At 36.8% G+C, this 26,197-nt stretch overlaps 1 protein-coding gene across 8 annotated transcripts in view; it reads right to left on the bottom strand.

Moving 5' to 3' along the window:
* ATG7 (autophagy related 7) overlaps window positions 1–26,197 on the bottom strand; it is a 110,752-nt gene that overhangs the window by 42,727 nt on the left and 41,828 nt on the right. For 5 of the 8 annotated variants that reach the window (XM_027467766.3, XM_038186004.2, XM_013094107.5 and 2 more), the window contains exons 18-19: window positions 25,701–25,823; window positions 8,565–8,655 (exon numbers count right to left, since the gene is read on the bottom strand). In XM_027467766.3, the coding sequence (XP_027323567.2) occupies window positions 8,565–8,655; window positions 25,701–25,823 (214 nt within the window). Of the gene's footprint in view, window positions 1–8,564; window positions 8,656–20,520; window positions 20,658–25,700; window positions 25,824–26,197 lie in introns of all 8 variants that reach the window. The other 3 variants (XM_027467767.3, XM_027467769.3, XR_003500288.3) reach the window with 2 other exon arrangements.

The following is a 26,197-nucleotide window of genomic DNA, read 5'->3' as shown; positions in this document are numbered from 1 at the left end:
AGAAATACCTCTAGCTAGTTTTTCTGCCGTTTCTAAAAGGTAATGCTCTGGTTATTGATGAGGCAGCCATATATGCAATTTTCTTTCTTCAAAAGGACCTCGTTTGTGGGTCACACACAAGCGCTCAGCCCCGCTGCATGGAAGCCTGCTGTGGAGCCACACTGCGGTTCCAGCAGACAAACTTTAAATAAGAACCTTGCTGTTCTCTTCCCTAAAAGGGAACTGATAAACATCTGGTCTTTGGAAATTACTTTGTGATGTTTGGATTTTGTACCAGCAAACTACTTTCACACACTGTGGTATATCATCACATGATATTGTACTTTTCCAAGAAAAACCTAGTAAAATGAAAATACTTCATTACCATGAACTCTTGGTTCTTAAAAGTTACATAATTACTGTGCAATCTCTTATAAGATCTTATTTATTTTAACTTTAATTATTCACTTCAATGAAAGGATTATTTCATAAAACAAATCTTTTCATTTAAAAAAAAAATCTTTTTTTTTTCTTCTCTGTATATATATTTTGTTTACCACATGCCAAACTGTTATTTCATGTATGTGAAAAGAAAACTGGATTGAATACATATGAAATAAACTATTGGCAAAAGAATTGCAAGGGCTTGCCATTGAGAAGATTAGATTCACAAGAAACGCCTTTTACTTTTTCCAAAATCAACAAAATTATTAAAAAAAAGAAGTCATAAAAAGAGAATGAAAAGATTTGTTTGAAAGAGGAAGGGATTTTTCAGGTAACTCTAAATTTCCAAGATATTTAATTATTCTTAAAAGACTTGCACATTTCTATCGTATGTTGACCAGAACACTATGGTTCACCAGACTAAGTAAACTCAGAAAAATATGAATTACTTTTTTTAAAATTAAAGTTTCATTTGAGAAACTCAAGACTATATTACACACTTGTTTAGAAACACTGAAAACTCCTAATTATGCCACCAACAATTCTGAGTAGACTTTGTAGAACGAACACTTAAAGTCTTCTTCTTTCATTAATTTTTATTCAATCTTGCATTGTGCATAGCCTAAATGACAATCTATTTTGGCCAATAAGGAGCACTGTGTTTCCTTAATTTGAAAAATCAAGAGATAGAATAGATTAAAAACCAAAGTCTTGATATACCATATGATTCACTAAAGACTAAAAGTTAATTTCAAGAGAGGAATTTGTTGCACATACAGTGTTTGCATCTCTTCAGTTGTTAAGCTGTGGAATAAGATTGTTTTCAGCCAAATTCATGCTTGTAAAATTTTAAATGAAATGATTTCATTAAGCAGCTTCATCTCAAAAAACTTGCACAGATTCAGGTTCTAGAAGAGTTCTGTAGGTGAGGATTTTCTAACAGAAATCTTGGAGATAGAGCGCAAGCAGAGAAGGCATACAACTTTGGGAGAAAAAGTAGCATAAAGCTGTTACACAGTTATACTGTTCTAAAGAAATATTTTCTTAAATTGTTTCTATTTATCATGTATATACTTTATCTGTAATGTACCAAGAATCAGAATTAACTATACCATCGGCTATTTTATTATATTCCTCATCCAAAACAGTTCAACTACACAGCTAAGGCAACTTACCATTTGTTTTGACTTCACAACAACCAAAATTAAATGATGAAATCTATGAAATAGTCACTTTTAAAATCATTTTAAAGCTAGTAATTTTCTCTTTTTTTTCCAAATCTTTACAGGTGGAAAAACACTGAAAGTGAGTTTGAACTCCCTGACAAAAGCCACACAAAAGCAGAAACAAAACTTGGATTGGATTCAAGGATCATCCCTGATTGCTCCTTTTCTGCTAGAAATGCACATTCTATTCCAAACCCAAAAGAAAAACAAAAGATGTGAGAAGGTTTATGACAAATTAAACTGTCCTTTTATGCCTGTCCCGAACACAGATTTTGGTTCAAAATTAGTTATTATGCAAAAAGTCACACTTCCACAACACAGCACGAAATACAGTCAGATTAAAATGCTTAGATGTTTTGTTAGCATAAATTGTTGCCTTTCAACTATTTGGTTTCTCCTCTCCCATAGTAGCTCTGAGAAGATCCTAGCAGGTATGAACATGCTCTCTTTTAATTACAGAACTGGATTACTGCTGTAACTGATTCCCAGTTTCAGCAAATTATAATCAAGTACCCATTGTACATAGCAATCATTTAATGGCCGAAAAACCATAATAAAGAAAGCTTTAATGAAGAAAGCTGGAAACTTGCCAAATTTTTATGGCAGTGCACTCAAAAAGAAAGTTATAATCTGTATTTAAGATTAAGAGAACCTTTTAATCCAGATGGCCAGAATTAAACAAGGCAGCGTAGGCAAATTTTGATCAAAAGCTTGTACAACATGAAAGTACCGAAATTCCCCCAGTAAATGACTGCTAATTATATAAGAGGTTGCATGTTCATTTTGTATTGCAAAGAACATTGAGGAAAATACAATATGAACGTGTTGCTTCCTCTGTGATAATTCACTTTCTCCGCTAACCTTTTTAATGGCAAGACATTTATTCGCTGCCATTTATTTGAGGCAGTTCCATAACAAAATTTTAATGGAGTTTGCTAAATGAATTACAAATTATTTCAGATTAGTATACGTGTACTTTTAAGATACAGCTGAGTAAACTAAAGCTGCCGCAACAGCAACTTGAAAAGGCTTTAACCTAGTTCCAATATTGTATTATTAATACTGATGACATCCAAGTTTCAATTTGGTCTCCTCTCCCTTAATTCACTGGAACTGCTGACACACGATTTAGTAACGTTAGCTTTCCCTAATTCATCTCCCAGTCAGCAGAAAGGACATAAGATTTTCTCTTTTGCATATGCCCCACTCTAAAGGGACCGTTCATCCCTGCAGACGTGTAGCTGGATGGGGCGAACGGGACTGCCTTCCCTACGGCTGCTGGGAGCCTTTCTCCCTGACCGGACAGCATCCTCCGGGATCAAGAGAATTCATATCCAGAAACCGCAGAGTATTTCTAAATCCCTAAAACTAAAATTATCCTTCAGCAACTAAGAAGTAAATGTATTGCTTTTTATACAGCAATATAGAAGTAATAGATTGCTTTTTAATGGCCTTCTTTCTGCTTCTGCTGGTTACACCCGAATGCCAGAGTGCAGCAGTAAACATGGAAGATTTTTCAGCTCCTCAGTAATAAAAATCCATACCTTCTGCAAAGGCTTTTTATGTTGTTGAAAGAACACCTCTAGGATATTTGTTAATGAACCAGAAATCAGAGAATTCAATAAAGCCTGAAGTTACACAAACCCAGCAACTCTTACCCACTAAAAATACCCAAGCGAGAACCCAGTTTGCACACCTACTTCTGGAGCTTACACTCACTTTTTTTGTTTCTGCTGAGGCCAAGCCAGTGCTGAACCATGATATAAATCACTTCAGCATTGTTATGAGTCAAGAAAACTGATTCAGTCCAAACAGTGAGGATGCCCCTGTGAGGAGCTATGTAACAGAGACACTGCAAATCCCAGTGTGTACAGAGCAGCACCGCTTCGTAGCATCTTGCTCCCTTCCTGAGCCCTGGGAATATCCACCAGCAGACCATGATCTGTCACCTCTGCACGCTGATGCTATCCCTGTGCAGCTCTGGAAAACCACAAAGCGATCTGCTTTCTGACAGAGTGACTTTTTGCAGTTGCTTAATTAAGGTGGTTTTAGTTGGAAGGAGATCACTGTATCTTTGATTTGTATTTTTTCATTTTCTGATTTTCTGACAGAGGTAACCTTTGAAGATCTGCCAGGCTCTCTTAAATAAAAAAAAAAACAACAAACTGTAAAATCAGATCAGCCTAAGTCTCTGTATCGATCTCCACAGTTACTCTTTATACTTCTGCTATTCATGTGCAAATACAGCAGAAGGCTTTAGTTATCTCTGCTAACTCATCTCCTGCTCCCAGCTACAAAACAGGGTCTGCTTGCACACCCAGAGCAGCACAGCACTGCAACTTTTCTGCAGTTCCCAATTCTACTTAACAGATTAAAGGAGCTGAGAACATGACAACACACAGGTTTGACAGAAGAGTGGAAACTAAGGTTGAAGTGTCTGTCTGAAACCCCAGGCAACAGGTTCATACTGGCTGCATTACATTTTTCCATTTCTAAGTGTTGTAATTTCCCCTGTGAGCTCACTCGGGGTTAGCTTAATATTATTGACACAAATCAAAATCAGAAAAAATATTGCAGCAGCTGAACATGATCTGAATTAAAATTGTACTTGTGATAACAGGATCTCTTGGATTGTTTGCAGATTGTGCAGTAGAAAGCAAAGCTTGTCCAAAAGCAACAGCAAAAACTTTTATAGGCATGCGACTCTGACTCCCTTGGGCAATGAACAACCAAATGATGTTAACTCCCCCTTCCCCCAAATTTTTAAAATTAAACTCTTCTGCAACTATCAACAATATCAGGGTTTCTACTGCACCAAGACATGTTGCTGTCACACCAATGGTGTACTGGTTAATTGTGCCAGTACAATATGAACTGTCACTTGCAGTAGCTTACACATAGGGCTGCAAATGCCAATACCAACACTACTATTATTATGGCCAACTATCAGCTAAAGCAACCCTTTTAACCTAGAAAAGAAGCAAGGAAAAAAAATAATCACATGTGAAATTTATTATTAATGAAAAATACAGAAGGAAAACTAATTGAGGAAAAAAAGATCTAAGTAGCTAAACCAACTGCAAAATACTGAAAAAAAAAAGTAGAAAGAGAACAGCTGGCCTATGTAACTGAACTATTCTGGCTCTTCTTCCAGAACCCGTGGAAATCCATGAACCAACACCATGCTTGGTCCTGTATCTGCAGCTGCTGATGAACAGCATTTAGTCATGGTCCAACGCTCTACTCTCAACTAAGAGAATTCTTATTACAATTAAATTAAAAATTACAAAATGCCATGCTGAAATAAACATCGGAGAACAAATTAATGTAAAATACACATTAAAACGTCGCCCCAAATCATTGTATTGTTTATTTGTGGAATGCTTGCAATTGTTTTTTAAGGGAGTCATAAAAATTCCTCACTCACCAGGACTCCATTCATGAGGGCAATGAATTTCCAGAGGACCTGATTTTTTATACAACTCAAGAGAAATATTTTTGGATACAAATTAAAAAAAAAAAAAAGTTTTGAAACTAATAGTTTTATTCCTTAAACTGAGCAGAAACTTGCCTGAAACATAAACAATGAAAACTGAAAAAAAATAAAGACCACAAGTCTTGTAAGCTAAATACAATACCCATTGTCTGGACTTCCTTATTTCCATGAAGAACATCTGATTTTCATTTTGGATTAGAACATTCAGCTAAAATTACTAATATAGTGGGATTCAATTTAATTTAATTGCAAAATTTCAAGGAGAACAACTTTAGCTATGATCTGATCGCTGTTCCATAACCGAATTCACATTCTAACTCTGGAAACAGCAATTCTAATCTAATGTTGAATCCTAGCTGAACAAGGTTTTGATGATCTCACAGTGAACAGTAGTTCTCATCAGAAAAAACAGCACATAAAACTCGGATCAACTGGCAGCTTTTGTCACTGCTTAGCCAGGGAAAATTTGGCTAGCGGCTCGCTATCTTTGCAATTCCAAGAACTTCCAGTATTTTTCTGTGAAGAGATACTCACGTGCCAGAGATAAAAGCTAGACTTAATACAGGCTCAAGTCAATGGTGAGAACAACACTGTCAAACTTCTCGCTGGTATTTCACTTACTTGGCTGTTCTGCCCAGAGTGTAGCAACAGACAGGGATCTGGGCTGAACGCGTCAACAGGCCGCAACGGGGGGCTCCTCCTGCCCGACTGCATGCGTGGGGGTGAAAATATATATATATGTGTATATGTGCAAATTGTTAGGAAAAACAACATGCTCAGGCTCTTAGAAGAACAAAACCCAAGAGACTGACAACAGTTTTAATAAAGAAACCCTAACTGCAATACAACAGATTCAGTCCAGGTTTTTCATGTGCTTTACTCTTTTCACAGAATTGTGGTAAAATGATATCATTATTTAGGAGAGAAAGACAAAATAGTAAAAAAGAAACCTGCAATAAAATGTATAGACAGCCCAAACAGAGAAGGCTGACAGAAAATGTATGAGCCAGAAACAGAGGGACTGACTCACACTGCAACTCACTCCTAGACCACATGTGAGGGCAGACACGGCTATTTTGGACAATGCAAACAAAACATTTAAAGGAAAACACAGAGGGTGCTCCGTATCTAAGGCAGTACGTCGTTATGCACATAGCCTGCCTTTTGCTTTAGGAACCCATGAAGTTATGTTAGATCAAATACAAGTCTTAGGCTGGGAGAAGCAAGATAAGGCAGAAAGAAAAAGGGGGGGGGGAGCCTTTTCTCTATGAACATTAGTGTATAAAATTTAACTTTTGATTTTAAATTGTCAATTTTATAAACTAACAGGACTTAGCAACAAATGAATATTAGAAAAATGCTCTAGGCAGAAGCTGTCCCAAAGGTGAGGAAGGTTGCTGGGTTGCTGATGAGGGGCAAGGAGCTGAAGGAGTATTTCCCCTCGGAGACTGCTGAATTACACCCGGTACTTAACAGTCAGGAAAAACTGGTACTTGCAATTTCTGATTGCTCAATGAGAATACAAGTATTGGAAGATGCATGTTTGTACAAGAATGGGAAATCAACCTGTGTTTCAGACTACTAAATTGACTTTATAGGTTCAAGAAAAAGCAAAAGTATAAACACTGAGGCAAGGCAATTTTCTCGTGAATCCAGAAAGCAGCATACTCGGCATCTCAAACACCCAGTAAATGAAAAAAACAAATGAAATACCAACACAGTATTTGATCCTAATCTTAAGTCTTGGCCTTTGTAAAGACAAAGAATAAATATTTAAATATAAACCAAAATAAATTTAAATATAAACCAGTAAACAGCTTCACAGTAACTACTAACGTAATTCACTGAAGTTGTCAAGCACTTGTTGAAAATCAAAGTGTTTGTGATCATAAGCAGAATAAACGTCACATTGTCCATGTTAATGTGAAAGAAGAAAACATGGAAGAAAAATTCTGATTTCTTTTTAACATGACAAGGAAAATAACTAAGGAAAATAGCAAAGAAAGCCATTTGTGAACAAAATTTTTGTATGGCATTCTGACAGAAAATCAAGTTCCCTATTAAAAAGTAAATTGTTTAGAAGCATTTCTGAGCCAACTTATTGGTTATTACAATAACAAAATAATACAAATATAATAGGAATCTAGAACTGTGTTTTTTCAGGGAGTTTACCACTGAATACATAAAGCAGTTTTGTAAACCTGGAAGTTGAAAAGATGAACGTTTTAAATTCAAATCATGCTGGTGGCCACTTAAAATAAAACATACAGATGTTCAAATCCAAAGCTAATGCTGAGGGGAGTGAATCAAACAGAGAAATTAATCTATGACAGGACATGAGAAAAAAAGTGTTATGATATAGTTAAACGCACAGTTAACAACAGATGGGACTGAAGTAAGTCAATGAAAAAGCATAATTTCATCGCTGAAATGAAAGTGATGATACATCTTGAAAAACTAAAGCAATACTGAGAAAATTAAAAAAATAACCAGAGTGGAAGGTTTAAACAAAGCTATATTGGAATAGGACTTTGGCATTTTATAGTAAACTGGAAAATCACAATAGAAGGATGAGACACTTTGAATACTTAAAAGAAAACACTTGTGGCCCATGAATGAAATAGTTCCATCTCCCAACAACAACAAAATTGTCACAGTAAAAGGGAAACCAGGAAAGTATTTAAGAAAAAAAAAAAATAATAGTGGTTTACATAGTAACAACATCTGTGACTATGTCAATATAAGCACAAGGGAGAGAAAAAGAGCTTAGTCCAAACAGTTTTAAAAATACCTTTGGGTGGGATACACTGAGAAAAATTAGCTGAAAGCTTGCAAGACATGATAAATTCCAGCTGTTGGTCTTTGTGGACTAACAGATTTTTTCTACTTGCCACTAACATATAATATTGGCAGGAGACCATTTCTGTTCTTCCCTGTCCTCCATCTCCAAAAACATACAGAGAAAATACACTGTCCTTAAGGTTTTGACTCCTTGATGCCTTGTATATCGTGAAGCAAGAAATGAGAAGTTAATATATTCAATGCAATTTGGAGCGTAGGTTTTGCAAGTCACCATGCAAAATCCCAGACCAGCAAATGTTCCCCACGTGGCTGCCTCTGCAGACACTTTGCTCCCTGAGCGTTAAGGTGTATGAACTTCCACCGAGAGCAGCATCAGGGCTGGCCAGGTGGGTTGGCTGTTTTTTTCGGTGCAGGGCTTGCCCAGTGCAGGATGACCATGCTCTGTGCTCCTCTACCTGCTTACATTTACTGTCACTGCAAACACACAACGCGGCGGTGCGACTCAAACGCACTGCACCACAGAGTGTAGCAGACTTTTCAAAACAGTTGCTTGGGCAGATTGTGACCGAGAGCACACCGTCTTCTCATTATATAAAACAAACAAACAAAAACCTTACCAAAAATTCCCCAACAACTCACAAATAGGATACCATGACCAGGACTTGATCCATTGCTTTCAAACACTCTGGCATATATTAAGCATGGCACCTGAAAAAATGACACAATATTTATCTGCGTTCCTTTTTACTCTCTCTCTTTGCTCTATCAGTCCAGGGATTCGCTCCGCTGCTATAAAACCTAACATTTCCAGAGGAACAAAAGACAACATGTACTACATCTGTAGACTTGATTCGGCAGGGGAATGTTTTAATAATTCTGAGAGATTAATTTAGTAATCAGACACTATCTGAAAAAACAAACAAAAAAACCCACCTGATCAAGGAATAAGTTACATGAGAAATCTGTGCTGACTTCTGATGTAGCTTTGTCCTAATTGCAAATTTAAAAAGCCCGGGAAAGAAATTCTCCAGTTTGCTGAAATCCAATCTCCTACTGGATTTCATCCAGGTCTATACCTCAAAGGCAAAAGGGACTTAGTCATAGTTTTACAGAAGTGAATTCCTGAGTCACATTACAGGGCAAATGGAACTGCAAAACAATTTCTGCCATTAAATATCTTCCTTTTATAGTCTTGCCTGTAAGAAACAAATGCAGTAAGTCTACTTCAGAGTTGGAAAGCCTTTCATCATTGGTTACTGCTCGTTTCTCATTCAGATTTACTAACACTGACATTAATACATGCCACGCCAACTCTGCATCGTGGTAACAAGAGCAAATGATGACTGCTCTACTAAATTTAACATCAGAATAAATAATTTGTAATTAACCAGATGTTAAAATAATAACCGTTTTGAAACATCTCGGCAGTACTGCAGACTTCGTACACTGGAATGGGATGCAGCTGTCTGCAACAAGTTACTGTATGTCGCACTAGTCTCTGGGCTGGGTTAATGAAGCTGTTTTAAAATACAGCCAATTTTGTGCAGCTGAGATTAATGGAGCGATCAAACTGACATGATATGCATTCACTGAACTCTTACTCACACAAACGGGGACCTTGCGGCAACCCAGCACACAGCAGTGCCACGAGGAATTTACATTTCATTGTCCCTTCTAATTACACTAACACTGTGACTAAATTTTGGAGATGCTGCAGAAAAAGCCAACATTAAGCCCTTTGTTTCAAAAGCCACATTTTCCCACTTCCTCTTTGCCTGAGGCTTGCAAACCCTGTTCCCTGTCCCTCTTAATCTCCAAACATTTACAACTAACTCAGTCAGCCTACCTAGTCTTTCAGCAAGCCCCAGACCTCTTTCACACAGCTGTCAATCCCTTTTTCTGTCCCCAGGACAGCACAGCTTAAATTTTCAGTGGTCCTCCATCCTGGTCTCGCTTAGACACAGGCAGCCAGCACACCAACATCGCCCCTCACATCCTCACCCCTCTGCAGACGGTGACTGCTCTCACCAGCTTTTGCCCCAAGACTCAGACCACAAACACCTCTGCCAGGAGGTCACCACACCATTTCTTCTCTCACATGCCCTACAATAAGTCAGTTCAGACACGTTCTTAAATTGATGCCTTGCTCATGGCAATTCTCAAGCACATCAGAGAACCACTGAATCCTTTAGGATGGAAAAGACCTTTAAGGTTACCCAGTCCAACCATCCTAACAACTACCATGTCCCAGCACCAAACCACGTCCCGTAGTGCCACCTCCACACGTCTCTGCAATACCTCCAGGTCTGGGGACTCCAGCACTGCCCTGGGCAGCCCGTTGCTGGCCTCACAGCCCCTTCTGTGCAGAAATTGGTCCCGATACCCTGTCTAAACCTCCCCTGGCACAACTTTGGCACTGTTTCTTCAAGTCTTACCAGACACAGTGTTACTCCATTTATAAAGTATATTGTTTTCATTTGTCTGTGCAAATGCTGAATTTATTACTTTCTGTATGTATCTGGCAATTTTGAGGCTTAAAGAATACTACAGTAAAATTCATCATCTGCTCAGCATCAGCTAAAGGCTGTCAAACCTGCTGATTCATTTCATCAGCATTTATTGTGCTTCATTAATTCTAAATCTAAACATTTTCAACAAAATAATGAAGTTATATATAACTCAAAGCAGCAGCACTTATAAATCCTTCAAGCCTTTGGCAACTTCTTTAATCCAGAGTAATCATGTTTCCTTGTATAACAAGTCTTGTGATGTCTGTAATAGCATCTCGCTGCAGTAACAACAGTATTAATGGTATAGCTCTCTTGCATGCCTGAAGTATTAATCAGATCCCTTACTTAAATACAAAATTAGAGTAGTCTTGATACTCTTTTTGAAACAGATACAATGAGTCCCACAGGAAATTAAGAAAAAAAAAAAAGTATGATGAAGATCTAGACAAAGTTGTTTTTGATACTAAAATAAAAGATTGCAACTTTCTGAGTACTGTTTTAATCTCTTACCTCATCTCTTCAAATTAAAATTATATTTGTAAATAGGCAGTCTGTTCTATAACCAATTTTCTCTGGGACATAAGTTGTTTGCTTTGCTTTTGCACAGAAGAGAGCAAAGAAAATCTCAAAATCAGAACAAAGGATAGCAGATTTTATGCTAGAGCTGGTGAACATCACTCTCCTCTGAAAGCAAAACATTCAGCAGTCACAATATTCATTCTATTTATACATTTCTTGATGAAAACAAACTTTCCTCTTTCGTAAGTAAGCTTAAATCCTTGCAATTTTCCAAACACAATAACCTTTCTCCGGTATTGTCTTAAGAGCTGATGCAACATCTTCCACCAGCTATTACTTACAAGATGAAGATGTGCTACATTATAAAGTGACTTTTTTAATGACCATCCTTGTTTGAGTTACCTTTCTTAGTGGAACAATTACGTTTGTGACCTTTATGCCTCCATTTAAATAAAAAAAAAATAGCTAGTATTACCTCATTTCCCACTCAAAATCCCTCACAACCATCTCCAATTTCCACTGTCTAAAAAGAAAAGTCACTGTCAGCTCCTTGAACCTTATCAACACCTTTCAGCTATAACCAAGATTTTATTGTTACTTTAGCAAGAATGAGGAATGAGTAATTAAAAAGTCATCTACAAGCATGAATTTATGTATTAAGCACACATTAACCAATATTAAATTACATACTAAATGGATTAAACAATTTGATCCAATTTCTAACCTCTTGATTAAATCCAGAGAAAAGAAGTATCAAAAACGTAGCCCCAACCAACCCAACAAAACCAACACCAACCAAGAAAAGCAACATTTAAAGGATTTCATTACCCCTCTAAAAAGGTTGAGCTTGCGTTTCACAGTTTGGACTCACTCCAAAGGCTGTCCCCAGATAATCCACCCCTTTCTTCCAGCAACCAAAGACAGCTGGAGAAGTTGATGACCATAGCAAGACCTATGCATGCTGCTGTCATGAGCGCATGCTAGCACAGTTGGACAAACTTAGTGAGTCTATGTCATTCGGTATAAAATTCTCCCATAGGGCATGACAGTTACATTGTGCCATCAGAGCAATTTGAAGTATTACAAAAACAACTAGAAAGCCTACAACCACGGCTGTTCTTCGTACTGCCACAACTGCCTATGATGCTGAAGTTAAAATAGACTGCTCAGCAGCCACTCACATATGAAAGCAACAACAGATGCTTTTCAATTCTTTACCTGAATGAATTTTCATCATTTAACTTCCACGTTTCTTTTTAGTATTTCTTATAGTGAGCAAAAGTCATGCAACGAGGCTTCCTTTGGAGGCTGGAAATAACATCTTATTTTGCATTTGCCCCTTCTTTGTCCACTGTCCTTTTTTGATGTTACTGAGAATTAAAAATGAAGCCTCTATATAATGTGTGTCATCTTCTGAAAACAAGTACAAGATTTACAATAAGAAAAAATTGTTACATATAAAGTTATATGCCTGTGAAGAAAGACAGAAAACTAATTTCAGTGATTGGTATACTCTACCATCCAACTCTGGTCTTTCAAAATGCAAGTACAGTAATCATAGGTACAGCATAATATCACCACTAGCTTGGCATGCACCATGTGCAGCATGAGGCAGATCCAGAGATCGGTAGGTATAAATCACTCACCCAGGAAGAAAAAAGGCTATGCAGTTGCCAACTAAGACAATTAATATGAAAGGCATGTTTTTACAAGGGCTATTCGAAGAAATAGTATTTGTGGGAAGAATGAGTCATAGCAAACTTCATATACTATACTTACTCAAAGTAAGAAGACAAAGGGAATTAGAACTTAGATTTTTTTTTAAACCAAGAAACATTAGCGAAAACAGCTGCTGCACTGTAATAATGTTAAATAGCTCTGTTATGGCTTCATATTCTCTTCCAGTAGTAGTTTTCTCTCTTTTTAACTTTCATTTTGGGTTTGCTATTGTTGGCACGCTGTTTCAGTAGACACTTAGATAAATAAACATTTCAACAACATAGACCCTTTCAAAATGGTATCTCTTAACCCCTCTGTCCCTTGAGAGGTTGAAAAATAATGGCTATATACTTCACAGGTTTATTTCTGCATCCCTTCTCTATTTCTGCGACTTCTCTTTCTATTTCAGCTGCAGAAAAATAAATAAGCATCTTAGATGTTACCTCCATCTAAGTAACAGTTTGTATCATTACCTACGTATTTTTTACATTTCCTGATTAGCCCACATGATTTCACACAACTTAAAAACGAACATTTTTAATGCCTCTTCCTGAGGTCAGATGCGACTTCCATTTTCCAGGAGAGGACATTTCTCCAGTTTGCACCTAAATCAACTGACTGAAGTCACTGCTAAGAAAAACTTGATCACTGAAGTGATCTGTATCTTCTCAGGCATGAAATGACTAATTCTTGAATCAAGTCTGGGTTTTAACTATGGAACTGCTTATATATTTTTGTCCCTGCTAAGCTATCAGGTGGGCTCTCCAGGACTCCAGCCAATTCCATAAACACAAAACAAGTACGCTGCAAAGCAAATTTCAGCTGGAAGCCAAGTTACGTGTTCACGAAGAAGAGATTGTAAAAAAGAAACTTCACTAGAACCTGAACTAGAATACAGGAAAGGAAATATCAGCATTCTGTAGAGATACTCATTAAAGGGTAAACAACAGGAAACTATTCAGGAACAAACAGAAAGCTCAGGATGGTCAGAGCTATGGTTAGTACTCATTGTAAGGGCTATTCAGATTCACTGTTGCTGATCCATGTCTGTTTTATAAATCTCTGCAAAATCAGTGCCAACTTTAGCCAACAATATTTGCATTATAGTAGCAATATGGATGCAAATGTTTAAACAATCAGGTGGGTAAAATTATTTCATGCTTCATAAAACCCCTAACCCTAATACCTTATGAAAATTTAATACAAGATTTCTATAAAGGACAAAGTCTTATGTTGATGGTTTGTTATTAAAATTTGCGATACTTAGCTTTCTCTCTGATTGTCAGTATGTGAATATGAATTAGCAATCACTGCCATTAACATGTGAGAAGCCTGCATGATCTTTCAAAAACTCTTGGCATTACAGTTATTAACTTAATTTATTATGAATTAAAAGTTCCATCTATACTTACAGTAGTTTGAAAAAAAACAAGCTACTTCTGTTTGTACAGAAAGGTCTTGTCAAAACTAAATGATGACAATAATAAAATACCAATGAGTTTTGAATATGTGATAATTGATAGCACAAGTTCTCTTACACAACTCCATAAGTGAAGTTTTGGAGATGTTTCCATAGAAAATATAAGTTGTCAGGAGAATGCAAACATGGTTAACATTTCAGTACTCTTAAGGACAACATTTAAAAATCTACAAGACAAGTACAATAAATACAGAGGGAAGGGTGAGCACAATACAGTACCTCCGGTAACATTCAAAGGTTCAGTGGTTTAGTGAATGTAGAGGCAGACTTGCTTCAAGAAATTCATAGCACCTTTGGGTAAGTCTACAACAGTATGTGTTTATTGAAATCTGCATCTGGTAGTGATTTGTCCAGCAGCAAACTTTTTTTTCTTTTTTTTTCTTTTTTACTCAATCTACAGGGGGCCCATATACTCTGCAACTGTTCATTTGCACTGAGATGCACATTGTATAATTTATGTTCTTAATTATAAAATAAAGTTTATCAGCATGTTTGTCTGTGTTGTGTAATTTCTTATTCTTCACATGAGAATAACAGAATGCATCTTGAACAGTCTATTCATTCCTCATTGTAACAAAACATACTGGAATGGGAGAGATTTAATTCCTAAATTCTTTTACTTCTCCCTTCTTCAGAGGAGACTTTTTCCTTTAGAAAAAAAGGAATCAACATTGTTTGAAAATCTTTCGAGAACAGAATTATCACTCCTCCCTGTACTACCCCCCCCCCAAAGGAACCATGCAGATTATAATCCTAATTTCCTAATTTGCAAACTGTTATTTTAGTTTTGATATATGTAGGTCAAAACTGTAGCCTAGCCCAAAAGAGAGTTTTGTTTTAATAAAGCCTCCCCTGCAAAAACTAGCAGGATATTTTGGAAAAAACTCTTCTTGTCCTTGCCAATCCCCAAACCCACAAGGAAGGAAAACTGATTACAGCACGGGCAAGGAAAAGTCAGCATCCTGGGAAGGGAAAGAAAGGGGGCTGAAAGCCCTGCACCAAGATGATCACAGTTTCCTCTCCAGTTACACACTAGCTCAGTATTTTAAGCATTAACTCAAGAACTTCAGTTTCTCACTATGATTATTATTTGTTAATATAGAATCACAAAATGAACCTTCAATTAATGCAGATTACTAAAATGTCAGAAAGTTATTCTCCAAAACTTTACTCCAGGGATTCCTGAACACAATTGTAATGAGACAAAAAGAACTCTTGACAATTCATAGGTTTTCGTTTTCATCTTTATCTTATGGTTACCATCTTCACTAAACAGGGTGACCTCAGTGGCGTTTACTTTCAGTAAATCTCATCAGGATTACGGTCAGGTCTTGATTATAAATCTAGCAAGGCAAGCAATGACGGGAGTTGGGGGCACCCTGAATCTTTGCAAGATGAAAGGACTGGGTACAGTATGTTAGGCACACTTCCAGCAGCTTGCCACTGCCTAGACCCTTGCAGCCTCACCCCAAATACATGTAAAATACCAAATGTTCAGCATTCAGAAGAGGAATAAATGGTATCTTGATTTAATAGAACAGGGGTGTAGGAATTTGCAGCACTGGTCAAAGGTCACTTGAACGAGCTAAAATATTCTCTCAGGCAGATGCAGAGGGACAACAAAGGTAGGTGATGGGAATGTAGGTTTGGGTGAACATTCAAATAAAAGTAAATCAAAATCTGCCAGGTATTTTCTATACCAAGGCAGCTGGACAGTTCAATATTGGGATAATGTAACTAAATACAGAAATTGTGGAATAATGTAAATAAATTACTAGATATTTTATGACCTATTTTTCTATATGTATCAGGGTACTCTGGTCTGTATATGTGAACTAATAAGAGTGAGAGGGGAAGGTAAAAGGTAGACTTGCACACTATTATTTTTATTGTTATAGTCTGTTACCACATTTCTGATACTTTTTGATGCAATCTGACTGCTGAAGTGCATCACTGAGAACATGGAGGAGTTATTTTACCACTTTAAGCAAGATTTTGAGAAGACTGAGTATAAAATCTGCTAAAGGTTTAAAGTTATCAGTGCCTCTTACTAGCCACGTAACAAATATCTCTCAAAAACACTGTTAGTGTTGTAAAGTACTAGTCCCCTTCTTGGTAGGAAGAGGAAACAGTACAAGGAGAGAACACACTACAAGCCGAAAACATTTGGATCCAATTATGAAGAAAGATTTTACAATCTCCGTGGGTAACTCCCCACAAATTTCGAGGTGCCAGACTCAGCAAATTAGACAAGAATTTATAGGAAATTCATGTACATAACTTGGATGTTTTGAAGTGACACACCACTTAGTGATCCCATATGAGCTCGTAGGCACGTCTGTTCAGAACTGCTTTATCTTAAAACTCTGAGTAATTTCTAGTGATATGGAGCAAAAGCACTTGCCAACCTCCACCTCCATGAGCAACATAGTTGAGTTTTTAATTCTTCTGATCACCTATTATATGGGATTAGATTTTATGCCTGGACCAGTAGATCTTGTGTCTATGTCCACTAACGGAGCAGCCAAAACATGCAAGCCTATTTTCTTACCTATATACCAGCAGGTGAAGTCGAAACATAGCAAATGAGACCAAGGCACTATGCAACAGAGATGTGCAGCACTTCTGCCTCGATCAAGTATCAGAAGTGTGGGAATGTTCCTGAAGAAAAAGGTTTTACCTTTGCTACACAGGAACTGCACTTCAAGTCCAAAGACAAAGAAAAGGAGGGATGGAGGCTATTTAACATGGTGATAGCCTGGTGCTACACTTGCACACGCTTCATGCCCTATCTCAGGTTAACTCCAAGAAACTACTCTTGTTCAGTCCTCTCCTGCCACACGTGACAGTTGGGGCCTCACTGCTTTCTCACTAAACTGCTTAATAGAAGTTTTTAATCATTTTCATGAATTCTTCACAGACTTTGAATTGCAGAAGTCCTCAGTGGCACAGTAGTATATGCCTAGACTTCGGATTCACTTTGGAAGTACTGAGTCCCCACTTGCCTGATTATCTGTTTCAGTTGCAAAAGTCATTTCACAGAATCACAGAATTGTAGGGGTTGGAAGGGACCTCAAGAGATCATCATTTACAAATATTTCACTTAGTAACATCAGAACCTGGCAAAGAAATGATGCCAGAGTACTGAAACCGTTCATACTAATGCTAATCCATTGTGATTGGCCATTACATGCGAAAACAGAGTACATCTCCTTCTGCCTTACCAAACATAATAGGAAAAAACGTCATTAAGTGTACAAAGTTCTCTAGAGGCACAACTAGTTTCTATGGACATCAAATCCATCCATTTATCAGATTTACAGCTTCCTTATAGCAGTTACGTTAGAACTTCTTGTGTTATATTCACGATCAACTAAAACCATTCTATAATCCTGAAGTGTTACTTTATCAGTGCAAATATTCCTCATTGCAAGTTTACATACTGATCTAATGAGAGCAATTAATTAATAAAAAAAAGAAAACTAGCATGCCCTTGAAACTGTACTTGAGGTGCTGATATTGTTAAAACAGGAAGCAGGAGAAAGACAAATACTTTCACCCTTCTTGGCAGAAAATGTCTGACACAGAACAGTACTAACCACCACTGATCAATACTGTTTATAAAGAGGACAAACAATTTTGAGTTATTACCTAGAGCTCAAAAGCTACACATGCATTATGAAGAACATAGACTGAGTATTAATATCACAGCTATTTCATAGCATCTTGAAAGGTGCTACATTACTAAGGCTAATTTATTTATAGCACATAAAACAAGGCACTAACTGCTATTTGTTATGTAACTTTTTACCCCTTTTATAAAAACTGATGCAATTTTAAGTTTACTCAGAGCAGTACTTTCCAGCTACTATATATACTATTTTATAGCTACTCGAGATTTACTGTGAAAATTTATAGAGAGAGAGATTTAAACTCTATCAACGTTTGGCACTATGACAGCAATTCACAGTTTAAGTATAATCCTTGAAAAAGATAAATTACCAGCTGTTACTAACTCACGTCAGTATGAGTCAACCATCAACTATTCCATTCCTTTTCGTGATTTTAGTCTCATTTTTTTCCCATATATTTAAACTAAAAAGACAGCTCAATATCAACAACAACTTAGGTAAGAAAGTCTTTATGCTGAATATTCACCATCTCTCTATCTCTGCCCAAAGTGTTCATTCTTACATTTGCATTTGTAAAGAGTTTCAATTAATTTGACTAATAACTAGACAAGCTTAATAAATCTGTCAATCCAAGCTGTTGCTCGGTAGTTTCTTTTATTGAAGGATGTCAGCATTTACAAGTCAAAATTTGCAATTAAAAATATTTTACAAGGCTGTTTCACAGTTTTGAGACAAGGTCATAGAGGATGTTTATGACAATGTATATTTATTCTTTCGAAGTGATACGGATAGTATTTCTATAGCTGTCCTCGCTTTTAAAATCTCTTTGGAACTTCAACATCAACGTGGCTTGACTGATGAAAGTACATTCATAACTATAACACTCCAGGCTCTGGTCATCCACAAGTCTTACCTCCAATGACTGGCAGGCTCTCACCCACAAGATCTACCTTGAAGCCTCCAGCACACTCAAAGAAATCTTTTTATTGTGTACAACCCTATAATCACCTGTCCTTCCGCCTGCTCTCTCCTGGCAGTCACCTAAGTAGAATGACTGCACGTGGGCCTCTTTGTCCTGAAGGCACAAATATACATTCATTCAAATATGTCAAGAAACATGAGTATTTGTGCACATCACCTGCTGACACAAGTGAAGTCCCACGAAGAGCATTTCATTACTATTAGTAAGCTATTAGAAAACTTGAAGTTATCCACAGAGTTGAGAGGGGAAAGACAAGGAGATCATGTTTTGGTACAAAAAAGAAGAAATACCCCACAGGTATTTCTAAATTCTTCAAAGAGTTTCCAAACAGCAGCATAAAGTATCAGTATAAATAACATTCCTGGGCCTGTTCAAAGGCTATAAAACTCAGTTTGAACTGTTTCATGTTGATGTGAAAATTTCCTCTCCTTGGCAAAATTTACACAGAAGAAATACCATAGATTCAGCAGAACAGAGTGGTAAAAGACAGACCTATTCAATCTATTCTATGCATGTAACAGCAAAGCATAATATCCAGAATGCACTGGAAATTTACCTGGATTTTAAAATCCACTGTAAGCAAGACACATTTCCCAGGTGGATACTGTTCAACAGGATTAAAATAAATAAATAAATAAATAAAAAATTACCGTTATTTGAGGATCTATAAATATTGTTTGATGAACGAAGAAAGCTGCTGACACTAATTGACAGGAGAAAACTCAAAACAAACAAAAAACTCTTCTCCTAAAAGAAAGCACATCAATAAAAGATTCCAGGGCAGGTCTGAATCTGTCAAATTGAGTATCTCATGAAATGAATCAGATTAAAAAGCCCAGGGTCACAGAAAAATTAATTTTGGTCTAGCTATTCATAGTATTCCTTGTAGCAAATTCTTACAACATCAAGTAAAATCTAACTCTCAATACTGTTTGGTTAACAGAAACAAAACAAAAAAGTAACAAACTTACTTATAATATTGCTGAAGTTGGGTTTTTCTATTTTGTTTGTCTGTTTTTGCTATTTGTATGTTATTGTTATTCATAAATTCTTTATATGCATTATATATATTTGAATATACATTTGTATATATTTATACATATGTATGTAAAAATATAAACACCTATCAGCATATTAATAAATGTTCTTTTGAACCACTCTGATTGCAGGTGTAACAACAGGAGCTTGCCTGTTTGTACCTCAGCACTTCTGTTTCCAACCAATTCCAAAAACAAAAAACCACAAGACTTTACTGCCAGCCTGCCTGGCTTGTGTTTAACACCGCTGCTCCATCAGGATTGGAGGCAGAATGCTGTGAAAGGCAACGTTTTGTGCTGTGACCTCTCCAACTGCAGTGCAGAATGGTGCGGGCATTACAGAAGGGTGCTGGGATGTGAAGGCTCAGCCCCATTACCACTCACGTTACAGATTTGTTGCCTAATATGTTGCATAATATAATGCAGAATCAGAAGCAAGCAGGACAGTTTAGAAGCAAAGTACATTGGAAACTGGGAACTTTCTTCCAAATTTTGACAAGCACAAATTTTACTTTGAATACCAGCTGCCTACAATTAAGCCCTCTTCTCCAAGAAACGACTGAAAAAAGCTTGGGCACAAGCTTCATTAAGTGTAAAATCAGACGAACAAAAGTTTTCTATATTTTCCCCTATCCAAGGAGCTCAATGTATTTTACGAGCATTTGCTAGCATTTTATTTTTAGTTTTTACTTACCCTTCTAAGGGGCAAGAGTTCAGTTCTGCATAATGCTGCAGTTTGGGATACCGGTGAGCCAGCAGAGCAAGGGCATCTTGTCAGTGCCAAACGGGGCTCACTCACTGACAGCAAAGCTGATGCAGAAACTGTAGGTGCTAAGGACCACATGATGAGAGAGAAAAAAAGAACCAAGGTACAAAATGACTAAGGTAAAATAACACAGACATCACAACCTGCTGGCATGAATGTCTGACCTTTATAAGCACTATGCCTTTCGTTCAGAAAACTCTGGTTGTGGTTTAATTTCTTCCAGACTCTACAATCCTTTTCAATTCAGAGTTCTACCACTTCTTGTGTTTTAATCAGTCATACAATACAGTGAAAATTTTATTATACGATTTTCTTTCATCCTGACAGAAGCAGAGAGTATAGCACACAAAGCAAATCTCCCTAAAGCATCCACTTCATTCAGGGCTTGAAATCCAACGTAAGACATCTGTACTTGAGCCACATTAAGAAAAGAGAAATTACATGTCTGTACTTCTGACAAATGGATGTAGCTGAAAAAGTTTGTAAAGAAATTCAACTACATAATTTACTGAAGTTTGTGAATTCATGCAAAAATTTCACTTCACTGCTATAAACGCTCCTTCCATTGCAGCCATTCCAACAGGTGCTGCGCTCCCTGTGAATCCAGAGTACTTACAGGTGTTAAAGCAAGCACATGCCTTGTTAATTGGCTTAATTGGGCCTTAAAGAACAATGGCAGATATTTCTGAGGAAAAAAGGCAACAAGAAAATGGGTACCCTTAAGAAGTAAGCTTTGCGGAAAATATTTTGAGTGATAACGATTCTTCCACAACTATAGAACAAACTTGCCTGTGGGATTTATTAATGAATGTGTCAGTTTTCACTTCCAGAAGTGTGCCACATCAGTAAAAATTAACCTCAACAGAGTAGTCAGAAAAGCTCCAGTTTTAGACAGGACTAAATTGAAAGCGCTCTCCATACCATCAGGCTCTGCACTGCACAGGGTTAGGTCTGGTGCACACAGCAAGCAACCCAGCAGCTTTTAGCGAGGCCCTGTGAAATGTCACCACCAGCAGGCGGCCCTGCCAAGCTCTGAACCAAGCTGGCTTTTGTTCTGTCTCCAAACCAACGCCACTGCTTTCTGATTAATAATTCAGGAGATGCATAAGCTCTTTTTACTTTAAGCCCAGATATGAAACTTGACTGCATATTGACCAAAGGTGACGTTAAGAGGTTGAGGTTAAGAGCAAGAAGACAAAGCGATCTGGAAAACAGGAGTGCAATTTTTAAGGGAGCTTGGGTGGCTCCCAAAGTGAACTGCATCCAGTGGAAACAAGGCCTAAGTGCTGATGTGGGAGTTTCCCACAGCTTCTTTTGGCCTTCAAAGCCATGGGTGTCATCAGAGACTCTTGATGAAGCTGTACATAAATATCTAACTGGTATTAAAAAATAAAAAGTGTTCCACAGAACCTAAATTAAAGCCAGATGTAGAAAAAGCAGATGTCTGAAATTTACTGTCATTTCAAGACAGAATAGAAACATTTGCTAATTTTATTATTTACTGGTTAACTTGTCGTATTAAGGAAGTCATGCAGAACATTTATAATTTCCTGATGCATCTTATATTAAAGAAACAGGTGCTCTTAACTAAAAATCCTGCGATTAGTATCAAATCTGAACCACAAACTAAATTGGTATTGTGATTCCTTCTCATGTTGCACACTGAATCAGGGTTATATTCCTATCAGTCATATACAGGATTTCAACATGCTATCAATACTTAGGTCAACAGCACGGCACTGGGAGAGGAAATTGAACAATAAAATATCTTAAAAAGATACTTAGTATGTGAAAAGTCTTGCATATGTTCCTGCTTTAGTCTGGGTGAACACAGCCTATACTAAGTGCACAGAGAAGGCAATGTTTTCGCGGAAACTTCAGGTGATCCCAGAATGGATGGCCTCTTACAGAACAGGCACAGCACACCCAGAATGTCTTCTGAGCACCACAAAGCTAGTTTATACAAATAAACTTATACAAATTTGACTTCATGAAAGCAGCTAAGCATTTGCTTAGGCGCATTAAAAAAGAGTTTGGTGATTTAACTTCGGATGCAATACGCTGAAGCATGTGATAAAAGTTCCAACTCCGCTGACCGCAGCCTGAGAAAAGCATTCAATTAAAAAGCTCGATAACACTAAGATCATTAAGTGTGTTCCTTTTAAGAAAAATACGAACATTTGGTACATTTCTCTGTCCAATGCAAGTTTATTAGTCTAATGCAAGCAACAAATCGTTTGATCATATCAGTGATTTTATATATTGAATTACAACAAATTATGGCATCTCTGGAGTAAATTTACTGTTGGATGACAGGTAACTTTACAAGTTTATTTTCATTCCACTGGAGCAATAGCATTGCTCAAGTTTTACCAGACAGATAGAAAGGAAAGTCTTCAGTTATTAGAAACCATTTTCATGAACTCCCAAACCCAAACTTCCTTTACAAAATCCCTTTGAAGAATGAGAGCGCGGAAAGTCAAGTAACTTCTCAACAAAACAGCCAAATTTTCTAATCACCAACCTGGGCCATACATGGCTTACGAAACCTCCCTCACTTAAGGGTTAAAGAGCACCTACTCCAACTCTTAATACACGTGGTATCTTCTTATAGGTAGTTTCTTACTACTTTCGCTACAATCTTTAGAATGTCACGCATCAAGAATATCTTAACATAGTCCTAAATAAATTACGTCTAAATTTTAGAGAACACATTCTGTTAAGAGCAGTTCAGAAGTAGTCAGAAAAGCCATCTGAAGTCTTCCAAATTGGTAATATAAATTACACCGATGATACTGTGTAAGAAAAATGAGCAATAAGAGCAATTTACAAGAGCAATTAATAGAACAGGTACTGTAAGCACTCTCTTGAGCATATATATTTTTTTAAACTGGCCCAGATTATGTACTGAGGGTACAGAACCGCCTCTGTTGTGTACGTCACCATCCCTTTCAGCCCAGAACAATCATTATCCACAAGTCACCCAACAGTTTTTCTGTAAGGAAATCCAGCTGTACCTGATACACAATCTGATTTCATGAAACTGAAAACTGAAGGCAGTACTGTGAGTAGCATCACTGCAAATAAAGAGATCCATTAAAAAATTATTGCTTTGGCTAATTCTGTATTACAATGGCCTTCTCTTTCCTTTGTGCAAACTATCTCTCCTAAAGTGGAGGTCTCTTCTCTAGGCAAATATTTTTATCTGGACTTAACTATTGTAATACACATCTATTTCTGTGAAAACTTGCACGCCAATTAATTTTTAATAGCTAGAATTATTATATAATTGTGAAATTAAAAATACCACTTGATACATACTTGATACATTAAATACATAAGAAAACATGAAAATATCCTACGTTTTGAAAAACCGACATTCTATTCAGCAAGATCTTTTTATTCTATCAGAAAAACTGAGTTATGTTATTTTTCTATATAGAACTGCATTGTTTTTCTATTTATGAGCAATAACTATATTGCATTAACCTCGTTATTGAACTCAAAGATTTTTGGAAGCACACTGATCCCATCCTTTATCATTAAACATTGAACTTTAGGAAGTTGCAATGCACTTGCAGCAAACTACATTTTGTAAAGAGTATCTAAACCTTTATAAATAAACACCCGCACGCATTATGAAGATGCAGAACTCAAGAATTAATACCAGCAAAGTAACTGATCACTAACTAGGACATACATAACTTTTTTTATGCTGTCACTAGCAGACTAAAGCCTTCTAAGCAGCCTAATAGTCACATATGGCAATCGGAATACGATGACTCTTACTGGTAATGGGTAGCACCTGGTAAAGGGCATTTGTTTTGCTTTGCTTTTTCCCTCTCACATACACACAACTTTTTGGATGTATCACTACGCTGATTTAAGAGTGCATCAAGTGTTTTATGGTTTAATGTCTCCAGTATCTGCTCCAATTATTTTAAAACGTTAAAACATGAAACAGAGAGTCAAGTCTGCATTACCCTCACAAACCTTATTAGGAAAACCACTGAGCCATTTCCAGCTGCAAAAACAGCTATACCATTTGCACAGGCTACAGTAACTGAATAATCACTTTTTAAAGCCAACTTTGGAAACATCCACGTGATACTACCATACCATAATTGAATTATGTAGAGGACCATAGACATTTACAGAGGGAGTAAGGATTACAAATCATTATTAAATACAACGTTAAGACAGAATCTGTTTTTGATGAAACAGATTCCATATCACAACCCTTTATGCAGGGTTATCCAGGAGAACAAAACACACCTCAATTTCATTCCACGTTGCAACTTTTGTCACTAAATGAATAAAGAGTATTGTTTTCCACATATTATAATCCACAAATTTGTATAATAATTACACTTTAGACTGACCTAAAATGATAACTGATTTCCTTACCTCATGTAATACAAGTAATTTTCTTCTTTAAAATGAATACTTGAAAATTCAGATATTAAAAAATTACAATTAATTTAAGAAAACATCTAATGTACAGTCACATTCAATACCAACACCTACCTAGGAACCTGTGTAAATGCTGTGGTTGTTAGCTCACACTGGGCTCTGCACTATCAGGGCTAACTATCATCAGCACTTGCATACAGTAGATTAAAGCTGGCCTGGCAATGTGTGCATCAACTGCAGTTTACACTAACAGTGAAACACACCCTAAAAGACAACAGACAGGAACTTTCCTCCATGTAAATCCAGAGTTTTCAAGCAACAACTGTCACTTTCACAAAACGTGGAAATAATAAAATGAATATTAACAACAGTGCTACACATTTCTAACTGGCTGTCAACATGCATCCCATACTGTGCATCACCTAGGCTTAAAAAAAAAAACCACAAACAAACAAACAAACAAACGAACTCCTCCCATATCCAACAATGTTTCTTATCCTGTAACAATACGAGGACACCTCCTATCTCACTGTATGGAACATGCATATGGCTCACATAAATCATCCGGTGAATCACAAAGCAATGCTTGAGTCTACCAGTGATTCATTTACTCATATGGCTATACAGCTGAACATACAACCAAGGCACCCTTAACTATCACATTTTTCCTTTAACATCCAAAGTTATTTTCTTACCTCGGCAGCCTGTGTCTCCTGATGTAATAAAGTTAGACCCGTCAAGTCTTCTAAGAAGGAATGTGAGGAATTAAAAACTTTGGCTAGGAAATTAAACCCTTCTCGTTCGTACTGGTCGAGGACCTGTCAAATAAAATAACAATAAAAAAATATTAAATAATTCATCATATTTTGGTCACAAAAGAAAAGTACAAACTTTTGTAACACTCAGAAAATTAATATATAGTAAGCAGGTGAAGATCATAAAATATGATAATTTCTCTCATCTTGATTTCTAAAAGGGGAAAGGTGGAGGTAAATGGGAAGTGAGGTTTAAGATTTCCTGCCTCAAACGAATTTTTAAGCTTATAACAAAAGAGATGATAGGGCAACACAAAAAACTTAGTTGCAAAGTCCTGAAAGAAGGATTTGAGTTACACTAAACACAGTAAAATCCTGCTCCAATGTATCAGTTAAGTGAAAGGTACAGCTCTTGCAAAACATTTCTAAATAAAGCA

This window comes from Anas platyrhynchos, chromosome 13 (genome assembly GCF_047663525.1).
Source record: "Anas platyrhynchos isolate ZD024472 breed Pekin duck chromosome 13, IASCAAS_PekinDuck_T2T, whole genome shotgun sequence".
NCBI classification, from domain to species: domain Eukaryota; kingdom Metazoa; phylum Chordata; class Aves; order Anseriformes; family Anatidae; genus Anas; species Anas platyrhynchos.
This window is presented reverse-complemented; position numbering and strand designations above follow the sequence as displayed.